The sequence below is a fragment of the Halichoerus grypus genome, chromosome 2 (assembly GCF_964656455.1).
Source record: "Halichoerus grypus chromosome 2, mHalGry1.hap1.1, whole genome shotgun sequence".
NCBI classification, from domain to species: Eukaryota; Metazoa; Chordata; class Mammalia; order Carnivora; family Phocidae; genus Halichoerus; species Halichoerus grypus.
Window position 1 is genome coordinate 89,241,076 of NC_135713.1, and position 23,205 is coordinate 89,264,280.

At 35.0% G+C, this 23,205-nt stretch overlaps 1 protein-coding gene across 2 annotated transcripts in view; it reads left to right on the forward strand.

Annotated features, from left to right (window-relative positions):
- The window catches only part of EDIL3 (EGF like and discoidin domains 3), a 396,995-nt gene that overhangs the window by 291,058 nt on the left and 82,732 nt on the right, over positions 1–23,205 (forward strand). For both annotated transcript variants that reach the window (XM_078067084.1, XM_078067083.1), the window contains 3 exons: positions 9,421–9,576; positions 10,933–11,077; positions 15,339–15,523. In XM_078067084.1, coding sequence (XP_077923210.1) covers positions 9,421–9,576; positions 10,933–11,077; positions 15,339–15,523 — 486 coding nt within the window. The remainder of the gene's footprint in view (positions 1–9,420; positions 9,577–10,932; positions 11,078–15,338; positions 15,524–23,205) is intronic.

The window sequence follows — 23,205 nt, forward strand, 5'->3', positions numbered from 1 at the left end:
GTGTGTGTGTTTGTAAAAACACTTTGCATATTTTAGATCACTACTTCTCAATTGCATGTGAGTTCACATATCCCTTTTGGAAGGGGGGGGTCCCAGCTCATTCAGGAGATTCACAGGTCAACACTAGTTCCATAATAATTCTAAGGCTTTCTTTACCATTTTCACTGTTTTAATATTTGCACTGATGCCACAAAACAACAGTGCGTAAAACTGCTGATTCCTTAGCACAAACAAGACAGTAGCACCAAACGGTACTAATAGTCATTTTATCCGTCTCCATCATGCACATGTTGGGGTAAAAAATTTAAAGAAATTCAGCTCATTTAAGAATGTTTTTGATAAAGCGTTAATGATCATGAATTTTATTAAATGCCAATCCTTGCTGTGTCTTTAATATTCTGCACAATCAAATTGGAATTACACAGAAAGCACTTCTGATAAGTATGGAAGTATGGTGATTATCTCAAGGAAAAGCATTTGGGAGATTGTGTGAGTTACAAGCTGAACTACCCCCTCCTTTTTATTTTATTTTTTTAAAGATTTGTTTATTTATTTTATAGAGAGAGGTGAGGGGGGGAGAGGGAGAGAGAGAATCTTAAGCAGACTCCACCCCAGCACAGAGCCGGACACAGGGCTCGATCCCACGACCCTGAGATCATGACCTGAGCAGAAATCAAGAGTCCAACATTTAACCAACTGAGCTGCCTTGTCACCCCTACCCCCTCCTTTTTAAATATCATGTTTACTTTGAGGAAATATTGACAAACCATGACTGTTCATAACTGAATATTTGGCAGATATTGCCTTGAAAATGAACAAAGTAATCCTGCTACATTAAGGAACATAGTTGACAGCATTTGTTGCTAGTGATAAAATTTGAAATTTCAAATGAAAATTAGAATTTTGGAAAAAATGTAAGCACCAACGTGAGCTCGATAGCTTCGAATACTTAAAGACTTTTCTGATAAAATTGGTGGTGATATTAATGAATGTAACTTTTTGACATCATAAAATAAAAGGTATTGATATTTATAGACTCTCCATAGCTCAGTGAGACCATATTTTCCAAATGGCCATTGCATGATGGTACAAAATCATGAGTAGGTAAAAGATCTGTTTAAAGTACAAGATAAACCAATGAATTTTAACTTAACAAATATAAAAAGTTCACTGGTAGATTTCAGATTCCACACTGCAACTAAAATTTAAACTATTGTCAAGTTTTGATGTGCTAACAAGGAAGAATATACATGTTATCTGGAAAGGTTATTAAAATAGTCCTTCCTTTTCCAACTACATATCTGTGTGAAGCTGCATTTTCTTCATTCACTTCAGCCAAAAAAGTATTTTGTAATGGATTGAATGCAGCAGCAAATATGAAAACCTACCTGTCTTCTCTTAAGCTAGATACTCAAGAGATTTGTAAAAATGTAAAATAACCTTTCAATAAATTTTTAGTTTGGGACAATATAATTATTTTTTAAAAAAATATGTTGTTTGTGTTAAAATGTATTTGGTTGGGCGCCTGGGTGGCTCAGTCGGTTAAGCGACTGCCTTCGGCTCAGGTCATGATCCCAGGGTCCTGGGATCGAGTCCCACAGCGGGCTCCCCGCTCTGCGGGAAGCCTGCTTCTCCCTCTCCCACTCCCCCTGCTTGTGTTCCCTCTCTCGCTGTGTCTCTCTGTCAAATAAATAAATAAAATCTTTAAAAATAAATAAATAAATAAATAAAATGTATTTGGTTTATTATTGTTATTTTAAAATTAATTATTAAGTATTTTTTATTTGTCAGCTTTTTAATACAATAAATATATATGTTATATACCCCATATATTACTATATTACTATATACAGTGTGTGTGTATGTATATATATACACATATATACATGTCTCACAATGCTGTGTGTGAGTGCATTTGCTCTTTGGGTCCTTCAGTAATTTTTAAGAGTAAAGGAGTCTTGAGACCTAGAAGTTTGTGAACTAGTGTACTACATAAGCCCCTGTTGGTGTTTGATATTACAAAGCTCTCCTCCCGAGCTGTCATCTTTCTATTAACTTTACCTCTAATGTACTTGGTTGAATAGAAACCTTTAAATTTTTTAAAAGGAACCAATTTCATTTTTCCCTTCACACTTTGTGTTTTTCTGGTCTTCTTAAGAACAGCTTCTTCAACTCTGAGGTCACAAAAATATGTTTCTACATTTTCTTCTACTAGGTGAATAGTGTTACTTTTCACGTTTGGCCCTTAGTACATTCCAGTCCAAACTCATTTTTCTCTATATAGACTATCAATTTTCCCAACACCATTTACTAAATCTGGCCTTTCCCCCCTGACTTGTAAAGCTTCCTCAAGTGTGAATATATGTCTAGGCCTCTTCGTGGACCCCTCTTCCAATTCCAATTAGGTATTTTTCTGTCTCTAGGTTAGCACCACATTATTTTTAATTAAAATAGTCTTGAGATGTCTTAATATATGGCAAATTTCCCCCATTTTTCATATCTCTTTTCCAGTATTCCTGAGTATTTATAATGAAAAGTTGTTTTTCTATGTATAATTTAAAATAAAATTATAGATTTTTTAGAATAAATTTATCATAACACATAATACTGTCCTGGATTTTTTTTTTAAGATTTTATTTATTCATTTGAGACACAGAGATACAGAGAGAGAGAGAACATGAGCAGGGGGAGAGGGAGAGGGAGAAGCAGACTCCCTGCTGAGCCAGGAGCCCAATGTGGGGCTCGATCCCAGGACCCGGGATCATGACCCGAGCCGAAGGCAGACGCTTAACCATCTGAGCCACCCAGGTGCCCCCTGTCCTGGATTTTGATGAAAACTGCACAGAATTTACAAACAAAATTAAGAGAACAAATTTATTATGTTGTCTCATCCATTAAAATGTATACTGGTCTTCCGTTATATATTTTGGCTAAAAAATATTTTCCATAAGGTCATATTAATTGTTTATTAATACTTTCTAGATATTTTCTAGAACCACTTAGTTTCTAGATATTTTATAATTCCTTTCAATATTATAATAACATCTTATTATCAATCTTTTATTTTTACCTTAATTATATTTATATTTTGAATAGGTAAGACATCACATACTTCAAGTTTCAAAAGACACTAAAGAGTATATACAGCACTGTCAAAGTTATTCTTCCCTCTTCTCTCCCCAAGTTGTTTACCTCCTTTTAAAGAAACCACTGTTAACCAGTTTTGTGTTTTTGCTTTCAGAGACATTATAATCCTGTACAAGAAAATATGTATATGTATTATTTGCCCTTTACAGTAGTATAAACAGAAGTATGCAGCACACACTGTTCTGTTGCAAATGTCTTACTGCTTTTTCCATATAATTTCCAGATAATTGTAGATACTCTTCTTTGATACCACACCAAAACTTGACAAGCAGTAATTTCTTAAGCCTATGCTAAGAGCTCTCTCTTTCTCTCCCTCCTCCTCTTGCTCCTCTCCTCCCACCCCTCATTCTTGTTCCTTTTCTTTACAAATGAAGAGTATTCCATTTTCTGGACTTTTCCATAATGAAATGACTTAGACCCCTATTGATAGATTCAAATTGTTTGAAATTGTGTTCTGTTATATACAGTGCTGGAGGGAACAACTTTGTAGCTACATCAATTTGCCTATGTATGATTATACTTGTAGGCTGCATTCTTAGAATGAAATTGCTGAGTTTAAGGAAATGTGCATTTGTCATTTCATTTCATGTCACAAATTCATAAAAGTCCTTCATAAAAGACTGTCATTTATACTCCCACTAGGAATGTACAAGCTTGCCTATTTCTTTACACTTTAGTGAATATTTTATAATATTGTGTGAATTATAGTATCTTGGAGTAGGTTTAATTTAATTTGTATTCTGAGTAAGATTGAGTATCTCGTCATATGTTTAAGATCCATATGTATTTCCTTTGATGTCAACTAACAAAAATCACTTGCCCATGTTTTTTCTATTGAGTTGTTTGTGTTTTACCAGTTAATAGGTAAGACCTAATTTCTTTGATTAATCAACTCTGCTATGATATGATTTAGAAAACATTAATAATAGTTGTCATTTATATTTTACTTTATTTTGCTTTTTATCTTAAAGAAATTTTTAGTTTAATGACATTTTTAAAACTAGTGCCATGATTAGAAAGTCATTTTCATCTCAAATTATTTTTAATTCAATATTCTCCTCTGGTCCTTTGGTGGTTTGTTTGTTTGTTTTTCATTTAAGTATTTAATTTACCTGGAATTTACTCTGGGATAAAAAGACAGATATTGATCTAAATTTATTTATTTAAGATATTTACCAAATTATCCCAATCCCGTTGTTCAATATTCTATTTTTTCTCCACTGATTTAAATATCAGTTATTTCATATATAAAATTTCTTTACAGAGTGGGGTCTATTTATTGATTTTCTACTCTGTTTTATTGATCTGTCTGCTTTTACATGTGGCAGTATCACACTATCTTAATTATTTATATTACATTTTCAATTAATTGCTGATATAGATTAAATGTTGATCTCATATTAAGCAAATTTGCAGAACTTTTTCATTCATTTTTATTATTTGTTGCTTCCTTGAATTCTCAAAGTAAATTGTTACATCATCTGCCAGTATGGGCAATCTCTGAGTCGCATTCTACTGCCTTCTGGAAGGGGTTTCATAACCTGTCTTGGGCTCACTAGTTTATTCTACAGCTCTGTCTCTTTGTTTGAAATCCCCCCATTAGGAACCTTATGTAGCTTAATTTTAAACTTTTTTTAACTTTAATTATATTTTTTATTCTCAGTATTTCCAACTGGTTCTTTTTTTGTTTCAGTCTTATGTTTCAAAAATGTCCTTATCTTCTTAGGAAATTTTTTTTTTTTAACTTTAAAATCTTAATCTTTCAGTTCTATTAGATTAGTTTTTTTCTAGTATTAGTTCTTTTTTTGTTTTCTTCTTTTGATTACAGTGCTTGCATTTCTCAGGGAGTTTGTATTAATATCTTGGCTAGTCATGTACCTGAAGGGCAATGTGACACCCCTGACCTAGTTTCAGCGATTCCAGGTGGATCACTTTGGTGCAAAGAGGGGGCCTTATGACAGTTATAATCTGTACTTATCCTGAATCCCTCTCCCCCCTAACTCAGTTGCCCCAGACCCTGCTTTTATCAGCATCTCCATTGCTCTATTTTACCTCCTTAGTGCAGAGACAAGGCTGTGGAGTACAGAGGGGGAAACACGCAGACTTGTTAGTGACTGCAGGCTCCCCATTCCAGCCTGGCCCATATGTCACCACTGCCTCCCCTGGCACTGGACTGGAACTGGGTAGATCAGGAAGGAGCCAGACTGCAAAATGAGAATAAGAAATGGCAAATTTAGAAAGCTCTTCTCAAGCCTGTCTCCCATCACTAGCCCTTGGAGTTTTCCCCACATCCCAAACATAGAGACATGCACTGGGATCTCGAAAACTCCTATTATGCTAAGGGTTTCTCATGGTTTTTTTGCGTTAGAGTTTGATAAATCTCACTACCTGCTCAACAACCTTCTAACCTGGAGTATCTCCAGTGCTGAATTCAGGGGAGAGGGGCAGTATCCCATGCTTGTTGCTGTCTTGTCAGGAACCCATGAATTTTCCTTTTTTCCCCACTTTGAAGCTAGTAATTGGATTCACACACACACACACACACACACACACACACATACTTAAACATAGTAGCCCTAAATGTCTTATAAGTTCATAGCTTTGGAAGTTGTTTCTAAAAGTATTTTCGTATGGTTATTATGAGTATCAGCTCTAATAAATGCAGTGTACCTCTCCAAGTCCAAATTCCCTAACATCAAATGGTTAAAGTAGAAAGAATGCTTCTTTTCATTTAAATAACAACAAAAACTGAAAATCAACCCCAAAAGCAAATGTTCCAAGAGATTTCTAGGTGGCAGGTGTTATTAAATTTTTACATGCATTACATCGTATAATCCTCACATGCAATAATTCTATTAAAATCCCTTTTACAAGGGAGGAAATTAAATTTCAGAAAGCTTAGACAAGATGCCCAAGATTATATTGGTGGGAAGTGACAAAAGCCAGGGCTGAAACCGTCAGTTTTTTTGCCTTCTGCCTGGCCTTTGCATGGGTTCTAGGCATTCTGGATCCAGATTATGTTTCTTAATATTTATAAGCATGCAGGGGACACCATTCACTCAAAATACCTTAGAATGAGCTTCTGTTTGGCCATGCAATCTACCTACCTCCCAGTAGAATAATAATTTCTCTGAAACCAGATAAATAAATGAAAATAATTCATTGTATGTTTGAATATCCATCAAGTTCAGGGAGTAATTTTGGAATTTCTGGTACAATCCCTGGTAGACCTTTAACATAGTATCTGGAGTGGTTCATACAGGCAGAATAAGTAGAATAGGCAGTTTTCCTTTGAGCCAATGTCATTTTACAAAGAGATTATAACATAATGTTGGAATCCATGAAAGGGGATTACTTGCAACAAGTTGTGTGGTGGAGATGTTTCTAAAATCGTGCCCTAGCTTTCTTCCAAGGCTCAGTTTATTTCTCACAGCAATATAGATTCCTGGTATTAAACTGGAGTTCGACCATGAGAGTGAAATCTTAGCCATCTTATGTTGAATATCTTATTATCCAAGCTTAAGAGTGCTAGGTATATGAGAACTCAAAAGTCTAAAACCTAGTAAGTGTTAATCATCCTAGAACCTGTGTTCTATAAATTTTTTATGTAATGAAAACAGCCCTGATATTTAATTACAAATACTGACTAAAAGTAGATACGACCCAAGTTGGGTGCTGCTTTATTATCTGGAATTCCAGCTCCCTGAGATACACTCTCAGGGCCTATAAATATTAGAGTAAATAGGAATCTTTTAAAACATCATTTCAAATGATTTAGAGAGAAACATGTACTCAAATTTTTATTTTCTGATTGTTGTACTTCCACAATTTAAGCTTTAGAAAATGAGTCTACAGCTCATCAGCCAAAACTCAAGCAGAGATAATTTGGTTGTCTATAAGAGGTATAAACAGATAATTGAAACAAGATAAAAGATAATTGAAAAGGAATGTTCAGCAATATCAAGGGTGGAATTTGGCTTCCACAATGGGAGGAAACATGATTCAAAGTGTCCACTATTTATGTTGTATATATTAAAATGGTTTAGACTCTGAAGAGTCTCAGATTAAAAAAAGAAAAAGAAGATCATATGTAAGATACTGGAAGAATGTTGTTCTTCCATAGCAATGTGCTAATTTACCTAACATATTGAAATAATAAATATCTTCTGGAGGTTACCTATTCTAAACTCACAGTTAAAATTCCAAAATCAATCTTTAGAGAACTAGTTGAGATAAATATTAAGAACAATAGGTAAAATTTACCTTCATGGAGTATAATCTTGTTATTTGAGCCTCCAAACAAGAACGGGACAAACATGTATTCATGTCAGAAATGTTGATGTGAGAGTATTAAAATGAGAAAAGTAAAACTGGACAGCCGAGTCAACTTACTTAGCATTGTTGCAGAAGAGAAGGGACCAAAGACCCAGAATTTAACAAGAAAAATGTTGTTTGTAAGTTCTGCATTATACGAATGAAAGAGGGGCATATGAATGTTCACCAGTCAGAAGCTGGGGACTACCCCGTCCCAGTTATTTAACTCATCAGAATTCCAAGTTTTCTTAATACATGAGTCAATACTGCCTTTTCCCAAGAGAAGTGCCTTATTAACACTGAATGGGAAGGATCCTCATGACGTTCAGTGAGGGAAGATGAGACTGGGAAGCTCACAATAAAGAGGAAGGTAGCCCTTGCCCTGTTGGCAAATTTTCCAAAGCCTAAAAGAACATTTGCTACATGAAGGATTGCCCATAACACACTTAATACATTTAAAATCTATAAATCCAGGGAAATAAAACATCGTAAGCCTTTAGTAAGTCACACGGATTGTATGGGGGTGGGAAGGTTTTAAGGATTGCTTTCTTAGTTCTGATTTTTAACTTTTTGAATATGCAACATGAATATATATTTAGCATATAGTTTATATATGCTATATATATATATAGTGACTTATAGAGGAGCTGGTTTCCTCATGCACATCCTCTACAAATGTGAACTTAGTCTCATCACAAAGTGAAAAACCCTAGTCACTTGCATGAATCTGAAGATTTTCTCATTTTCTTTGGGAAATGATATCTGAATTATTAACATTATAATATGAGACATTAAAATTGTTCTGATTTGTAATTGGTGAGAAGGGAGCTCTATAGCAATTTGTCAAGAACATTTGAGACAGTACCTTTCTACTTAGTTGAAGATTTTATAAATATTGTAAGGGCATTCTAAAGTGAATGGAACAATTTTTTTAAAAAGATTTATTTATTTATTTGAGAGAGAGTGTGCACCCACACAAGTGGGGGGAGGGGCAGAGGAAGAGGGAGAGAGGCAGATTCCCCACTGAGCACAGAACCCTATGTGGGGCTCCATCCCATGACCCTCGAGATCATGATTCGAGCCAAAATCAAGAGTCCAACACTCAACTGACTGAGCCACCGAGGCACCCTGCTAATAGAACAATTTTTAATGTCTGCCATATATGAAGAAAATGTTTCTTACCTTGTAGCATTTAGAAGGAGCTCCCTATTTAACTATGAAAAAATACTAAAAATTTTATTAGTTGACTGTTACTCTTGCAGCAAACTATTAGAAGGTGATTTGGAATAGGGAGAATATATGGAGAGAAAATACTGGTTAGAAAGTCTCCATATGATGAAATGAAGAGAAAAGCAACTATGTGTTGAAAACCCTCCGTAACCCATAATAGAGACTACAGTATAAAGATCCAGCAACTCAAGATACTTCCGTTTGGTTTTTTTGTTTGTTTTTGTCATTACTGTTACCTTTATCTTTTTTTTATTCTAGTATTCAGTGATCTCAGAACGATTTTCATGTTTAATTTTAAATGGAAATTTGTTGAAGTCAAAAGAACTTGAGACACATTAAAATTATGTTGACATTACTGTTTCAAAGTAATGTCACTGAGGCAATTTTGACAAGATAATATTCCCATTTTTTAGTTTACTAAATCATACCTCCATATTGTGACCAACCAAATGTTTTTCATACTAATATTTTGGCAGCAAACTGCCTTTTTCAAACTTTGTTCATGAATATTTCTTACTTAAGAAATATATTCCATTAGAGAAAGATTTTGAAGCTAAACTTGACGTACACTTAATAATCATCTGAAAAAATACAGGAAAATTAATATATTTTTGTATTATTTTAAATCTATACTAATAAATAAAAATGTCCCATTCCCAAAATCGATATTGTCAATATTGTTATCTTGAAAACAGTGAGATTACCGTTGATTATGCCTTGTCTCTTTAGATAAATTTACAAAGAAAAATGAGAGTCACTGGTGTGATTACTCAAGGAGCTAAAAGGATTGGAAGTCCAGAGTATATAAAATCCTACAAAATTGCCTATAGCAACGATGGAAAAACTTGGACAATGTACAAAGTAAAAGGCACCAATGAAGACATGGTAAGACTGACTTAACATATTTAATTTAAAAGTAAAATTTCATTAATAATCATTGATTGCCAAATAGTTACTGAGTCTTAAACAGAAGCCTTATGTTGTTGCAAATACATTTGTAATTTTTTTTTAATTGGTCTAGTAAGGTGTAGGGTGTAAGGAGTTTTTCCAAGTTATAAAGTACAGTGGCTACTGTTTAAGATTTTCTCAGATTTTAATTGGTGGTTGTATAAACACTTTATCACAATGTTAGCATATCCTGTATATGACAATTAATTTTCATTTTTAAAATAGCTTTCGATTTCATTTTATTGCTTCGACAGATTAGCACTCTCCTTAATCAAATAAGTACAGATCAAAATTACTATTTTTGAAGAAAAAAATTATTAGTGTTAACAAAAATACCAGGTGATAGAAAAGATGTATGCTTGTATATTTCACATTAGAAAACAACTTTGTTACTCAGCAGAATATAATATGTTAGAGGAAATGAATATAATATTCAGTGTCTACTTTGCCGTTTCATATGATAGTCCCAATTTTTTATCAAATTTTCCTCAAAAGGTTTAATTTTAAAAATATCAGGACTGCAGCTCATCCCATTTAAAACCAAGTGGTTAGACTAAACTCTAATAAATTTTATGAAAGATTTTTTAAATACTTTCTTAAGTGAAATTAAATAAAGTTTTCTGGTTACTAAGTTATATGAAAAGTAAAAGAAAAATGAGATTTAAAAGAATTAAAAATAACACATTTTAGCATCTAATTTTTAGAGGGAAACACTGTGTTTCACTGGAGATATATATGAAGGCTTTGAGTTTCTCATCCAGTGATCTGGGACTGACTGATAAGAAAGTAATCTTGAGGAATCAGACCCTGAAGCATCCTTAAGTCTGATCATAGCATTAGAGAGACTGAGTAATCAGAAAGTACTAGTGAAGACTAGTTCCTACAAAAAATAAACCAAACCAAACCAAACAAAACAAAAACACCTATAAATACTAAGTAGCATGAACGGATGGACCCAGATTAAGTTGAAAGGTTTAAGGTGCCCATTTCTCAAAAAAATAAAGAAGTACTCCCCTGGCTCTGAAGGACTGACCTTAAAATCGACAAGACCATCATAGTAGAATATAGATTATGCCATAGACCACAATGGTTTATAGCTTTAATTAGGACTTTATCTATAGGTTTTATATTCACAGCTGAGGACAAGGTGCTTCCTAAATGCTCCAGATCCCCAAATTACTTAATCCAATTTTTGAAGCATTACGTTGGATAGGATATAGGGTCATATATGAAAATAGGTAAAGAAGCTGTTGCAATTAATAATTTTAAACTCTATATTATCTCTTTACCCAGGTGTTTCGTGGAAACGTTGATAACAACACACCCTATGCTAACTCTTTCACACCCCCGATAAAAGCTCAGTATGTAAGACTCTATCCGCAAGTTTGTCGAAGACACTGCACTTTGAGAATGGAACTTCTTGGATGTGAACTGTCAGGTGAGTCTTATATTATCTATTTCTGTATTTTCTTTAAAGAAAAAAACACATATTTGTATGTAGTCTACTACTAATTTGCCATTTTCCAACACTCACAGATATTAATTTCTGCTACAAAATGTCTAGGGCATGCTTCATTGAGAAAATGTGTGTGTGTGCACATGTGCACGTATGCGTGTAGGATAAACAAGTTCCAAAACATGCTACAGAATAGAATTAACGTAGAAGGAGCAGTGTATTTCAAAAAAGTACAACAAATTCTCACTGGAAACTTTTGTCAAATTTAACTGTGTCTTGTTTTTAGGAGTAACTATGATTTATGTTTTGTGACAAAAGTTCAGCAAAAACGGGAATCTGCCTGACCTCATAAATTGCAGTTATGTTTAGGCTTTATGGCATAGAAAAGTAAGCTTTATCTTTGTCCATCCACCATGAGAACTTGGTTTTATTTTGTTTTGTTTAGTTTTTATGAAACATGTAAATTTATCATTCCTCCCAGGGAGGTAATACTTCAAAACCATGATAGCTACTATAAATTTATTCTGAGATCATTCTTATCTAGCAACCTGCTTATTGTACAAACAGTGATCATCCAGCTCAAAGATAAATCTATCAAAGGATTCAGAGCTAAATAATTCTTGTCTTCCAGGACCATCAGTACCAGATATAAAGATGAAGACTTAATGTGTAGATCTCACAGTGGTCCCATTTCAATATAGCTAGATTCTGAACTAAACAAAAAACCTTGTCTAAGCATTTCACTGTGCTATATTTTTGGTGGTGGTTCTTGTACTCTAGCATCAACATTTAAAAACTATCTTTGCCACTATGGTCTGAGATTATTTTGTTCAAACAATTGTTTTGTAGAAAGCCAAAATTCATGTGTGCCCCACTTTTTAGCATGAAAGGCTTTATCAAACTTACAATAATGCCATTTAGCTAAAAATACGAGGACACATCTGTCCAAATGGACAACTGAGAGCTTTTTATTCATATCAAGAGGTTGTACAGATGTTAAAATGCATGCTTTGTATTTGTTTCCCTCCTTAGGTTTATTTGTGATGCCAAGAAAGAGAGTGATTTTTAGCAAATAAAAGTTACTATTAAAAACAGCCAAACTTTAAGTGAACCCATTACATTTAAAGGAATTAGAGACATTTGGCCAGATGAATGAATCTATTTTAAGAATCACATTTTCATACTATATATGGGCATCGTTTATAAAGCAACCAACATATGGCTTTAGTACCATTAATTATCCTAACAATGATGTTTTCTTTATTTTGGTAATTCGAACCAGCTTATTGACAGCCAGAAATCTCAACAGAATCATTGCTGTGCAGTGTTTATATTACATGTCACTCTATCATCACAGGCCAGTGTCATCCCTAAGTCATTCATCATAAAGCAATCAAGGAGAAGCCAAGCCCCGTGGCTTTTAGTTGTTTAACATTGCCGTCCCCAATTCTCCAGTCTCTTGATTCATGGGGGTCAGTCTCTCTTACATGGCACAGTTACACGCCCAAGGTATGAATATATTTTACTTTCAGGTTTTACTGGAGGTTACACCTGACACTTTACAGATTTTATGCTCTTAAAAAGAACATACCCCATCTCCCAATTCCACAAATTGATTTCAAACTTGCATGCAGAGGATAAAATCTCTCAGTGGATGCTTTTAAATGCTAGGGCACCTCACTCTAGAAATGATCAATTTTTTTGTTAATACTCATTTTGTTCAGGTGCTGTCTATTCTGGTAAAAGTGTTAATCAACACATATGAAATCATGTGGATGGGAAGGAAAATTTGTGGTGTGAGGCAAATTGGCAGAGAGGTTAGCTATAACACTTAGAAATAAACAGAAATATAATGTGCCAAATGATTTCCCACAGTCCCCTGCAATGCCGTTAAGCACAAGTCTGCCTTATTGTATTCAATAAGCTGTTATTAAGATCTCTCAGCCTGCCCAGAAGATCAACAGTTAATTTTTTTCTCAGACACTTAAAAAAGAAAATCCCCTAAATTCTCTGAAAGAGGTATGATTTAAGATGGTTAGAATGAAATGAATCATGACTATAATTAGAGGAGGAATAGTCATTAATCCATCCATTCTTTGAACAAATTATTCAGCACTTGCTCTGGGCTAGATACTAGACAACAGAGTGGGTATGAAATGAATTCTATGACGAAGCAGAAATGGTCAAAGTAAAGGCATCCGACTTCAAATATTATATCACAAAAGGAGAAAAACAACTTCCCTTTCCTTTGTATCTTTCTGCAAGCCAAGCAGTTTTACAAAGACTCCAGTATCAGGGCAGGGTGGGTATGGAGGGGGCGGGGGGTTGATGGTCATAATAGAAAAGTCAGAAATCTATAATGCAGGCAATGCATGTTACCTTAGAACTGCCAGCAGATAAATGGCATGTCGTTAAGATTTTGGAATTTTCTAGAATCTTTGAGATTTGTCATGCAATTTTTCTCCCTCAGAAGTTATATTTAGGAATTTGAACTATTTTAATCCTGAGACTTAGGGTCTAGGTCTCCTACACCTGAATTCCAATAAGACTTGTGCTAAGGCACACAATTGGCTAACCCTCCATGTCAGTTTTGGTCATGTTTGCATAGGAGAGGTATTTCCTAGAAGGTGGATGTGAGACCAAACATGGAGAAGCCTCAAGAAGGTAGTGATCTAGATTGACTAGAACAGAAACAATTAATTGTAGTTAAGAATTATTTACCATGAGCAGTTCTAAGCCCTCTCTCTTAGAGCCTGGACTTAAAACAGCCTCGTTTCAAAAAACGCAACCAGTCCTACTACATTATTTAGTGCTTACTGGTCTGCTGATCTGGGGACTTAAGGTTGTTAGGTGTCAGAATGAGCTTTATGGAAATAATAAGCATAACTAACACTTACTGAATGCTAGCTATATGCCAGACTGTTTCTAAATACTTTATTTAGCTAAATAAATAAATAAATAAATAAATAAATAAATACTTTATTTAGCTAACTTCTTTGAACACTTTTTGAGGTAGGTTCTATTATTACCACCATTTTACAGATGAGAAAAGGGAGGCATAAAATGGTTAAATAATGGGTAAAAGGCCACAAAGAGAATAAGTGGGGAACTAGTACAGTACAAGGCGATGGACTTGATTGGAGAAGTCCCCCTTTTTGTCTTGGCTTTCTTGATGATCAAACTCATGTGTTCTTTGGTCAAAATGTAGCAATTATACATAGCAAGACTCAACCACTGACTAATATGGTAATAGAATCATGCTTCCTGTTATGAGCTTTGTGAATGGAATTTTGTCACAGTTGCAACTCAAGATTGGGAAATTATGTGTATGTTTCTTTGAGAAATTGTGTGTGTGTGTGTGTGTGTGTGTGCGCACACGCACGCATGTGAGGACATATACACACAATTTCCCATTGACAAACAAACCCAAATTTCATACCATGTCAAAACTGAAAACATGTGCCGATTTGAAAATCTTTCAAAAATATCCAGTACTAGAAGTTACTGAGTATGATCAAAATGTAAGTTTTTATAAGAAGGCTTATGCAATAATGATTTTTGCAAGAATTACCTTATTTTCTTTTATTATCTTATCTATTACTTTAAATTCTATACTTGCATAGTGCCTGGCACATGGTACACGTTGAATAAATATAAGCTTCCTCAGTGTCCAGAAGAAGCCATGTTGGTGCTATAAGAATCAGTGATAAAGATTAACAGACAATTCTCAGAAAACAAAATACTGTCCAGTTTGAAATATACCATTGGAATGGTTTGTGAAAATGACTTTGTACTGAGGGAATTTTCATTTGCAATATTATGGAAACAAATAAAAGAAAACCAAATATACTTTGTGAGAAAATGTTCTTTTTTGAAGACACAATGAAACTGTTGAAAACCAGGGAATAGTCATGAGGCTATCAGTAATGAGACAGGAGAGAGCATTTCAGCCTTGTTTTCATTTTGCAAAATCATCTATCACAGAAAAGTAGTTTGAATTGTCTGCCTTGTTTTCAATTTTTCCAAAATATATTCAGACAAAATAGCCTGAATTGGCTATCTTGTTTTTCGATTTTGTTCCAGATTTATTTCTGATTATAGCCTTTTCTGAATTTAGATGCTTTCTCTTTGGGGAAATGAATAGCATTATGCTTAATCTTCTTTTGCCCATCCAAAATGAACATAGAAGACTTCCAGGGTAATAAATTATTTTTCTCATGGAGCCCTTCTCATTTTCTTCCAGGCTGTTCGGAGCCTCTGGGGATGAAATCAGGACATATACAAGACTATCAGATCACTGCATCGAGCATCTTCAGGACTCTCAACATGGACATGTTCACTTGGGAACCAAGGAAAGCTCGACTGGACAAACAGGGCAAAGTGAATGCCTGGACCTCTGGCCACAATGACCAGTCACAATGGTTACAGGTAATATTTTCAAAAACTGTTTCACCAGTGTCTGCTCCTCTTCCTTTGGAGATTTCCTGTTGGTTAGGTGAATGTCAGAGTCCTTGCCTTCATTCTAATTTAAGTGTACCTTCTTCTTTGGCTTACCTAAAATTGGTAAAACAAAAATTCCTTATGAAGCCATATCCATGGGCTATTTTTACTGTGATGTTTATTTATAGATGCTTCTGTCAGATTGATGCCCCAGATTGTACCAGATCACAATATACATGGGTCAATTCAATCGATTATGAAAGCATTTGCATTTTAACTCTCATCTATCCTAATGCTTCCTGTTGATATTGGTTTGAAAGTGCCACAGCAGGATTCCAGACCGCCCTGAAATCATGCTATTGACCTGCAGATTGTTCCCACAGAATCATGACTCCTGACTTATTAGCTCTTTATCCGTGGTTGCTAAGCAATGGAGCAATTTGATTACATCCTCATAAGAGACCTTGCTTATAGAAGGAAAGCATAGACACTGCAGAGTCTATTTATCATTTGCAAATGAAGTGCAGTTATAGTCAGTGCTTTTTAAAAACAATCTTCTTGAAATGCATTTATTGTGGAGTACTTTTAAGTATGCACAAATTTGTTAATGTCTTCTGTGGCAAAGAAAAGTAAGACAGCTTAATTCCATGATGAGGTCATTTTATTTGAAAGATATGAGTTCTATTATTTATTTTTATGCTGTATCCATGAGTTTCAAAACTGTGGTAATTCATTACATTTCTGAAAATTACAAAAACAATTATAATAGCAACAAATGTTACTCTTCATGGAACCAGACTTGCCACCTGAGTCTGTTCTAAGTCACCCGAAATGTCCAATAGAGTCTTCTCAATAGAAATAGACAATTTTCTCTTTACTTTCCCCTAACATTCTATCTGGATCTCTATTGATCTGGAGCTTTATTGAGCTCTTTCATTAGCTATTATGCATTAAGGATAATTCTGTGTGTTTTTCTCCTTTTAATGTTTAAGAGCTTTTTGAAGGAAGGGTGTATGTCTACACACACACACACACACACACACAAACATACACACACATATACACTCACACTGTATATTTCTCTTCTCGCCATCCTCTCTGCCCCCTCCCTGATCTAGGCTACCACCCCCTCACCTGGGTTTTGCAGAAGCCTCCTGACCAGCTTTCCTGTTTCTGGTCTCACTCTCTAAAAATCCATTTCCCAAATTGTAACCAGTGAGTGCATTTTTTTTTCTAAAATGCAAATATGATTCTCTTACTCCCTTTCTAAAACCCTTCAATTGCTCCCTATAAGCCTCAGAATAAAGTGCAGATTTCTTAATATAGCCTCGAAGTTTTCTTTTTTTTTTAAAGCTTTTATTTATTTATTTGACAGAGAGAGACATAGCGAGAGAGGGAACACAAGCAGGGGGAGTGGGAGAGAGAGAAGCAGTCTTCGCGCCGAGCAGGGAACCCGATGCGGGGCTCGATCCCAGGACCCTGGGATCATGACATGAGCCGAAGGCAGACGCTTAATGACTGAGCCACCCAGGCGCCCCTAGCCTCGAAGTTTTTGCAGGAGTTGGCCCCATTTCATCTCTTACCACACTTCTAAATTTGCTTCACTTTCTCAAACCAAATGTTCTCTCTTTCAATGCCTTTATAAATGTCCTCTTCCTAGAGGAAAAGAATAGAAAGAGCACCTCTACCCTTAGCATCCCCTGCCCTGTGTGGGTGACCTCCTCAGCTGCAGTTTGGATGTACTTTCTTCTGGGAAGGCTTTGCTACTACTAGCAGCTTCATCTTACCACGGTAGTACTCAGCTCTCCCCTGAGTACTACTGTGTCCTCGGTAATACCCTCACTGTCCATTATCACACTGTATTGGAAATTGTGTTCTCAGATTCAATTGTTTGCTCCAGGAGGGATGAAACTACATTTGTCTTTTGTGACTTCTGAACTTGTTGTCCAGTACCTAACTGAATACCTGTTATAACACCTGACATGATAGGCATTCAATAAATATTTGTTGAATGAATGAATAAGTGGATAAATGAATAGTTCAAAGTATAGTTCAAATTATTGATCTGGGCCTAGATGGCATATCATTCTGGTCCCTAACTGGTAACATCCTCAAATTTTAAAATAATATTTGAAATAGAAATCTAAAATGTCATGTTAGGGGCTCCTGGGTGCCTCAGTGGGTTAAGCATCCGACTCTTGGTTTCCACTCAGGTCATGATCTCGTGGGTTGTGGGATTGGAGCCCTGTCAGGCTCCCGGCTCAATGGGGAGCCTGCTTGAGAGTCTCTCCCTCTGCCCCTCCCCCCACTTGTGCGTGCGCTCTCTCTCTAAAATAAATAAATAGATCTTAAAAAAATAAAATAAAGTCTCATGTTAAAGATCTAGTCTTTATAACACAGGAACTAAATTTTCATAATACATAGACTTTATGAAGTTTTCAAGTTCTTAATTTGAAGAAACCATGGAAAAACTTTTTCGCATTTGTTAGACTTGGATGGCAAAGTTAAACTGGTTCTTTGTTGCTGTATAACATTTTATGTATTGGAAATATTCTAGTCCTACCTCTCATTAACTGGATTTAGCTAATTTTATTTGTGAGTCATAATGCCATGTGGAATAAGACAAAATATCTTATAACCCATAAGTAACTCAGATAAGCTAGTAGACTCCAGAAATACCCACGTGAAAGGATTGCTGATGGCAAATAGCTTTAGAAAGATAAAATAAAACAAACATTTTTTACATGAATCAGTGTGTAATCTTCAATCCACACCTCCATCCATCACTTTTTTTAAGATGGCTTTTCAACTGTCTTCTTGAAGTCACTTGCATGATGAAATAGATTCATTCTGTTGGTGACAGATTTTCTGTCAATTCAAGGACCAGTTCTTCCAGTATAGTCTGTTTTTTGTTGTGTCAAAACATATTCAGAATCTTCAGGGCAAGGTAAATTGACATCTTTTCTTATATTTTTTTTCTTTGTTGACATCATGAAAGAAAATGCTCCAGAATTGTGATTATTTTTAGCATCTTCTCCTCAAGAGAATATAATGTGTTCCACTGTACCTTGTTATGCTTGTTAGTATCTTTGTTGAAAATAATATTAACATTTTTACAGATAATGTGTAGGGTGAATTGGTTTTTGAATTATTGGTGTAGAGTCAGTTTCTATCCTTGTTTGAGACTTCTGAATTTGTAAGTTTTAGCTGTGTTTTTAACCAAGATGCATCAGTTCTGAGAAATAGCTCTTCAGAAGAAAAACCACGTCTGTCATTTAAAATTCCCTTCCTTCATTAACAATCTCCTGCTAATTGATTTTTAAGAAATTTCTTTTGTACATCAACTGTGCATATAACCCTCTAATGATGAGAGTTTTATTTCAATTTAATAGGTTTTCCCCAAACCTATTTGGATAATATCTGGAAATAAGATTGCTCTAAAAGAAACCCCCCAAATGCCCTTTGGCCCAGTCATTATGTATTTTAAGGAATTCTTTAAGATATTCTTTTAAGGAATTCTTATGTATTCAAATATCACTTTAACATTTTATTCTTATTATTGCTCTAGGTTTCTTCTAGTCTCTTCCATAATATGGTCAAACTATCAGCTGCTTCTCCAGCAAATGTTCTTGTGTTATTTTTTAGAGGTGATCTTACCTAACCGATTAATGTCCTTGAGCTACTATTAATCATGAAATCATTATGCTATTCCTATAGAAACGTGGCAAAAGGGTGTTAAGTCCACAGGCAGTCCTAAATGAGAGACATTTCTCAGACCTCAGAAAAAATGTTGTTCCGTCGCTTTGATGTGTTTGATGTTCTCTAAAACTTTGAGCAAGAAGCCCTACCAGTGTGTTTTCCAAGGTCTCTGAAGGTTAAATTGCAGTTTCTGCCTTTCAAAAAATCTTTCCTACACCTAAATTGAAACCACATAAGCCAATCATTCCTGACTCATAGTTGGACATTCCTAACACATGGTTAGATTAGATTTTAATCCCTGTTATAAAAATAAAGTGACATTTATCTCACTGAGATTCTTTGGGATCAGACAATTATCTTCTGTGGTTAGTTTCTAAACAAAGGACCCAGAAGTTTTGTCGTATTTTAAGGTGGATTAAATCAGACAAATGACAGAACCAAGGAAGCACATAGTAGGTTCCCAGCAATGGATAGCTCCTTTTTTTTTTCTTTCTGGTGCTTTACATAATCTCAGGAGAATATAATCTGATGCCACCAGTCATAACTAAGAATGAAGATATGTATCCATATTCTTTGCTTCTTCCAAAGGGGATTTTCCAATAAAATGATGAAACGTAAAATACTATACTACCAACTCAGTTGCAAACTGTGAGCAGTGTTGATAAGTTACATAAATCTGCATTAGCAAACAAAAAATTTCAAATTTTTTATCCAGGTAGGGGCAGATTTTTCAGATCTTTACCTGCGAGTAGTAATAATAATATTAATAGCTTTAAATGCACATTATGTCACTTGGCAATGTTCTCTACAGAAATCATATTCTTACTAGAATGTTTATGTGTTTTTATGACCATTTTCAGTGGCTTTTTAACAGATTGAGTGAATTCCCTTCTTATTTATGCTCGGATTATACAAACTGCTTAAAATTCAGCATGGAATCGAGATGTTTAATGACATTCTAACAGGGGTAGGAGCATTACTGATGATAATCTTATAAATTGTGAAGAAATATTTTGGTCTAGTAGATGCAGCTGTACAAGGAACACTCTAAGAATTAACTTGGATTGATTAAAAATATTTTTTAAAATAAGACATTATAAATTCTCTTATAGTGTATATATCATGCATGAATTCATTGCCTTATTGGTGGTGACTATAGAACATGGATAAGTCACCATCCATAACTGAGTCTGGTTAAAAGTTTTTCAGATTTCATGAAGGGTAGCATAATATAAATGACTAACAGGAAGGAAAATGTCAACAGATCACCTAGGAAATGACCTTTTGGTCTATTTCATGAAACATTTGCTAATTTAAGGTAGTCTGCATAGTATTTCAACCAAATTAGTAGAATTAATAGAGTTGTTAGACTGCACACTTTAGTATTGACCTTTGTCAAAATTGCAGCTAACCCTACACAGCTTTATTGCAATACTAATTTTATGGAAATGTGTAAGAAAGCAATTGAATTTAAGTTTTCAAATTAACTAAACCTTATTTAATTTAGTCTGTTTCAGATTTTTTAAAGGGGGTATTCTAGCCGTAAAATTCGTAACTTCTTTAAAGCCATTAACTTTTCTTGCCCTTTGGACAATTTATTTACAGAGAAGCTGAAGGAAAGATTTTCAAGGATCAAGGGACCTGTAGGCCCCTGGAAAACATTTGGCAATATGAAGAAATATTCTGATTTCCATTTTACTATCCCAAAATCTCATATATAGTAACCCATAAGGCCACAGGAAAGGTTCGGTTATAAAGCAGATCTGAAAGAGATCAAGTAATGAAACAATTTATGTATGATTATGAAACAGCCTCCGTCTTTCATAACATTAGTATTTTGGAGTTTATGAAATGAGTCAAAGATGTCCATACTTGGCTTAGACTATAAATCATCTTTCCATTTTTTGTAAGTTTACAATATCAAAGGGAATCTCTACCATCCAATTAGGAAAAAAAAAAACTTTTAATGAGAAAAAAATTGAGTAGTGTATTTATATAGCAAGAACTTAGAAGGCAAAGGGAAATGCAGCTGGAGTCAATCTAGTACACTGAGTGCATAGTTTGAAGTCCAAAAATCTGGTTTTGGGGGCTGACAGATCACATCAGTATTCTAAAACTCCGTTTTTTCTCTTGTTCATCCAAAATGTGAATATTATAGGGGTGCTTGGCTGGCTCAGTCCATAGAACATGCAGCTCTTGATCTCGGGGTTGTAGGTTTGAGCCCCATATTGGGTGTAAAGATCACTTTAAAAAATAAAATAAAGAAAACAAAATGAAATGTGAATATTATTTAAAAAAGATAACTGCCCAGGCAACCTTCCCTTTTAAAAACTCTCAGACACTACATCAAAAACTAATGATGTACTATATGGTGACTAACATAACATAATAATAAAAAAAAAAACCTCTCAGACAACTAAGATTGTAGTATCTTACATAACGGTTGACCACGTCCAAAGTAATCAGAAAATTATCAGGACCACCAGCTAATTTATGATGAAGTTAACAAAAAGACATCATATAATTACTTAGTGTTGCAGATATAACCATCTAACCTTAAAATGACTCTTTAAAAAATTAACTTATAGGGGACCCTGGGAGGCTCAGTTGGTTAAGCGTCTGCCTTCGCCTCGGGTCATGACCTCAGGGTCCTGGGATCGAGCTCCGCATTGGGGTCTCTGCTCAGCAGGGAGTCAGCTTCTCCCTCTCCCTCTTCCTCTGTGCTCTCTCTCTCAAATTAAAGAAATTAACATATATTATGCAGAGTTTATCTACTTAATACCTAAACTATCCCCCCTACCTTTCCACCTGTTCTAACTTTGTATCATTTCTATGGGTTAGTAGATATCTCTCTATATACAGCTTAAAAAAATAAGAATCCCCTAAGACAAAGCAGTGAGACATATTAAGCCATTATGAAGGACTAATACACTAACATTGACCTATAGCAAATTATGAAAAATGTACAAACAGTAGCTTCTAAAGCGTACATTAGATTAAGTGCAGGGTGCAGTTTTGGAAGCAAGCCTTAATGGTCCATAGAAATTGGAGGGAGGCTTTGTGGTTCAGAGGTTATTTTAAGTGGCTTCATAATTTAAAAATTCGCATAAATATTTTTGAGACACCTACTGTTGCAAAACACGGTGCCAGGTGCAAGGAGCTGTGTCTGCCGCATGTATGATTACTGACGCCCTAACTGTCATGGTACAACAGGCCAGAGGCAAGAAACAGAAATGGGGGGAATTGGATGCTTCGGCTTAGAAGAAGTATTTGAGACCATTGAAAAGCTGAACAGCAGGACTTACAAGAATGGTGTGTGCACAGCAGGCCCATTCGTGTTTTTGTGATAATAAGAATTAAATGACTTCTGATTCCTTTGTGCACAAATGAATTTTAATTTGTGACATATTCTTTATCTTTTATTAATGAGATACAGTTTTAAGAATCGTAACCTTCTCCTCTAAAAATATGAGCTGAAGATATGCCAATGAATGAAATTTAGAACCTGGAATTTAGAATCAGAATACTGATTCAAATAAGACAAGCATTTGTGAAGACTTCCAAATAAAATGAGAATCTCCTCTAATCAGTGATTTTGTTTTGCCTTTAAAGAAACTCTCTCAGTGACTAAGTTATGTCTGTTTTATAATGAGGCCACAGGGAGTCTGAGAGGCTTGCTGAAGATTGCAGGGCAAGCCAGCAATAGACTGGGAACTTGAAACATGCCAGGAGGCTCATGTGCCAATTTCTACCACAATATTTTACAGACTGTTCAGTGAGTGAGGTGACTCCTTTTTCCAGGGAATATTTGTTGGATCAGAAAGCCCTTTCAGAGCCTAGTGCATAGCCCTGGCCACTTACCTTGTCTTGAGGGAAGGCTTCTGGTATTTCTGTACATCTAACTTGCCCTTTAAATTTGTGGCTCCACACTGTAAAAATTTTATTTAGTGTTGCTGACCATTAAATACACA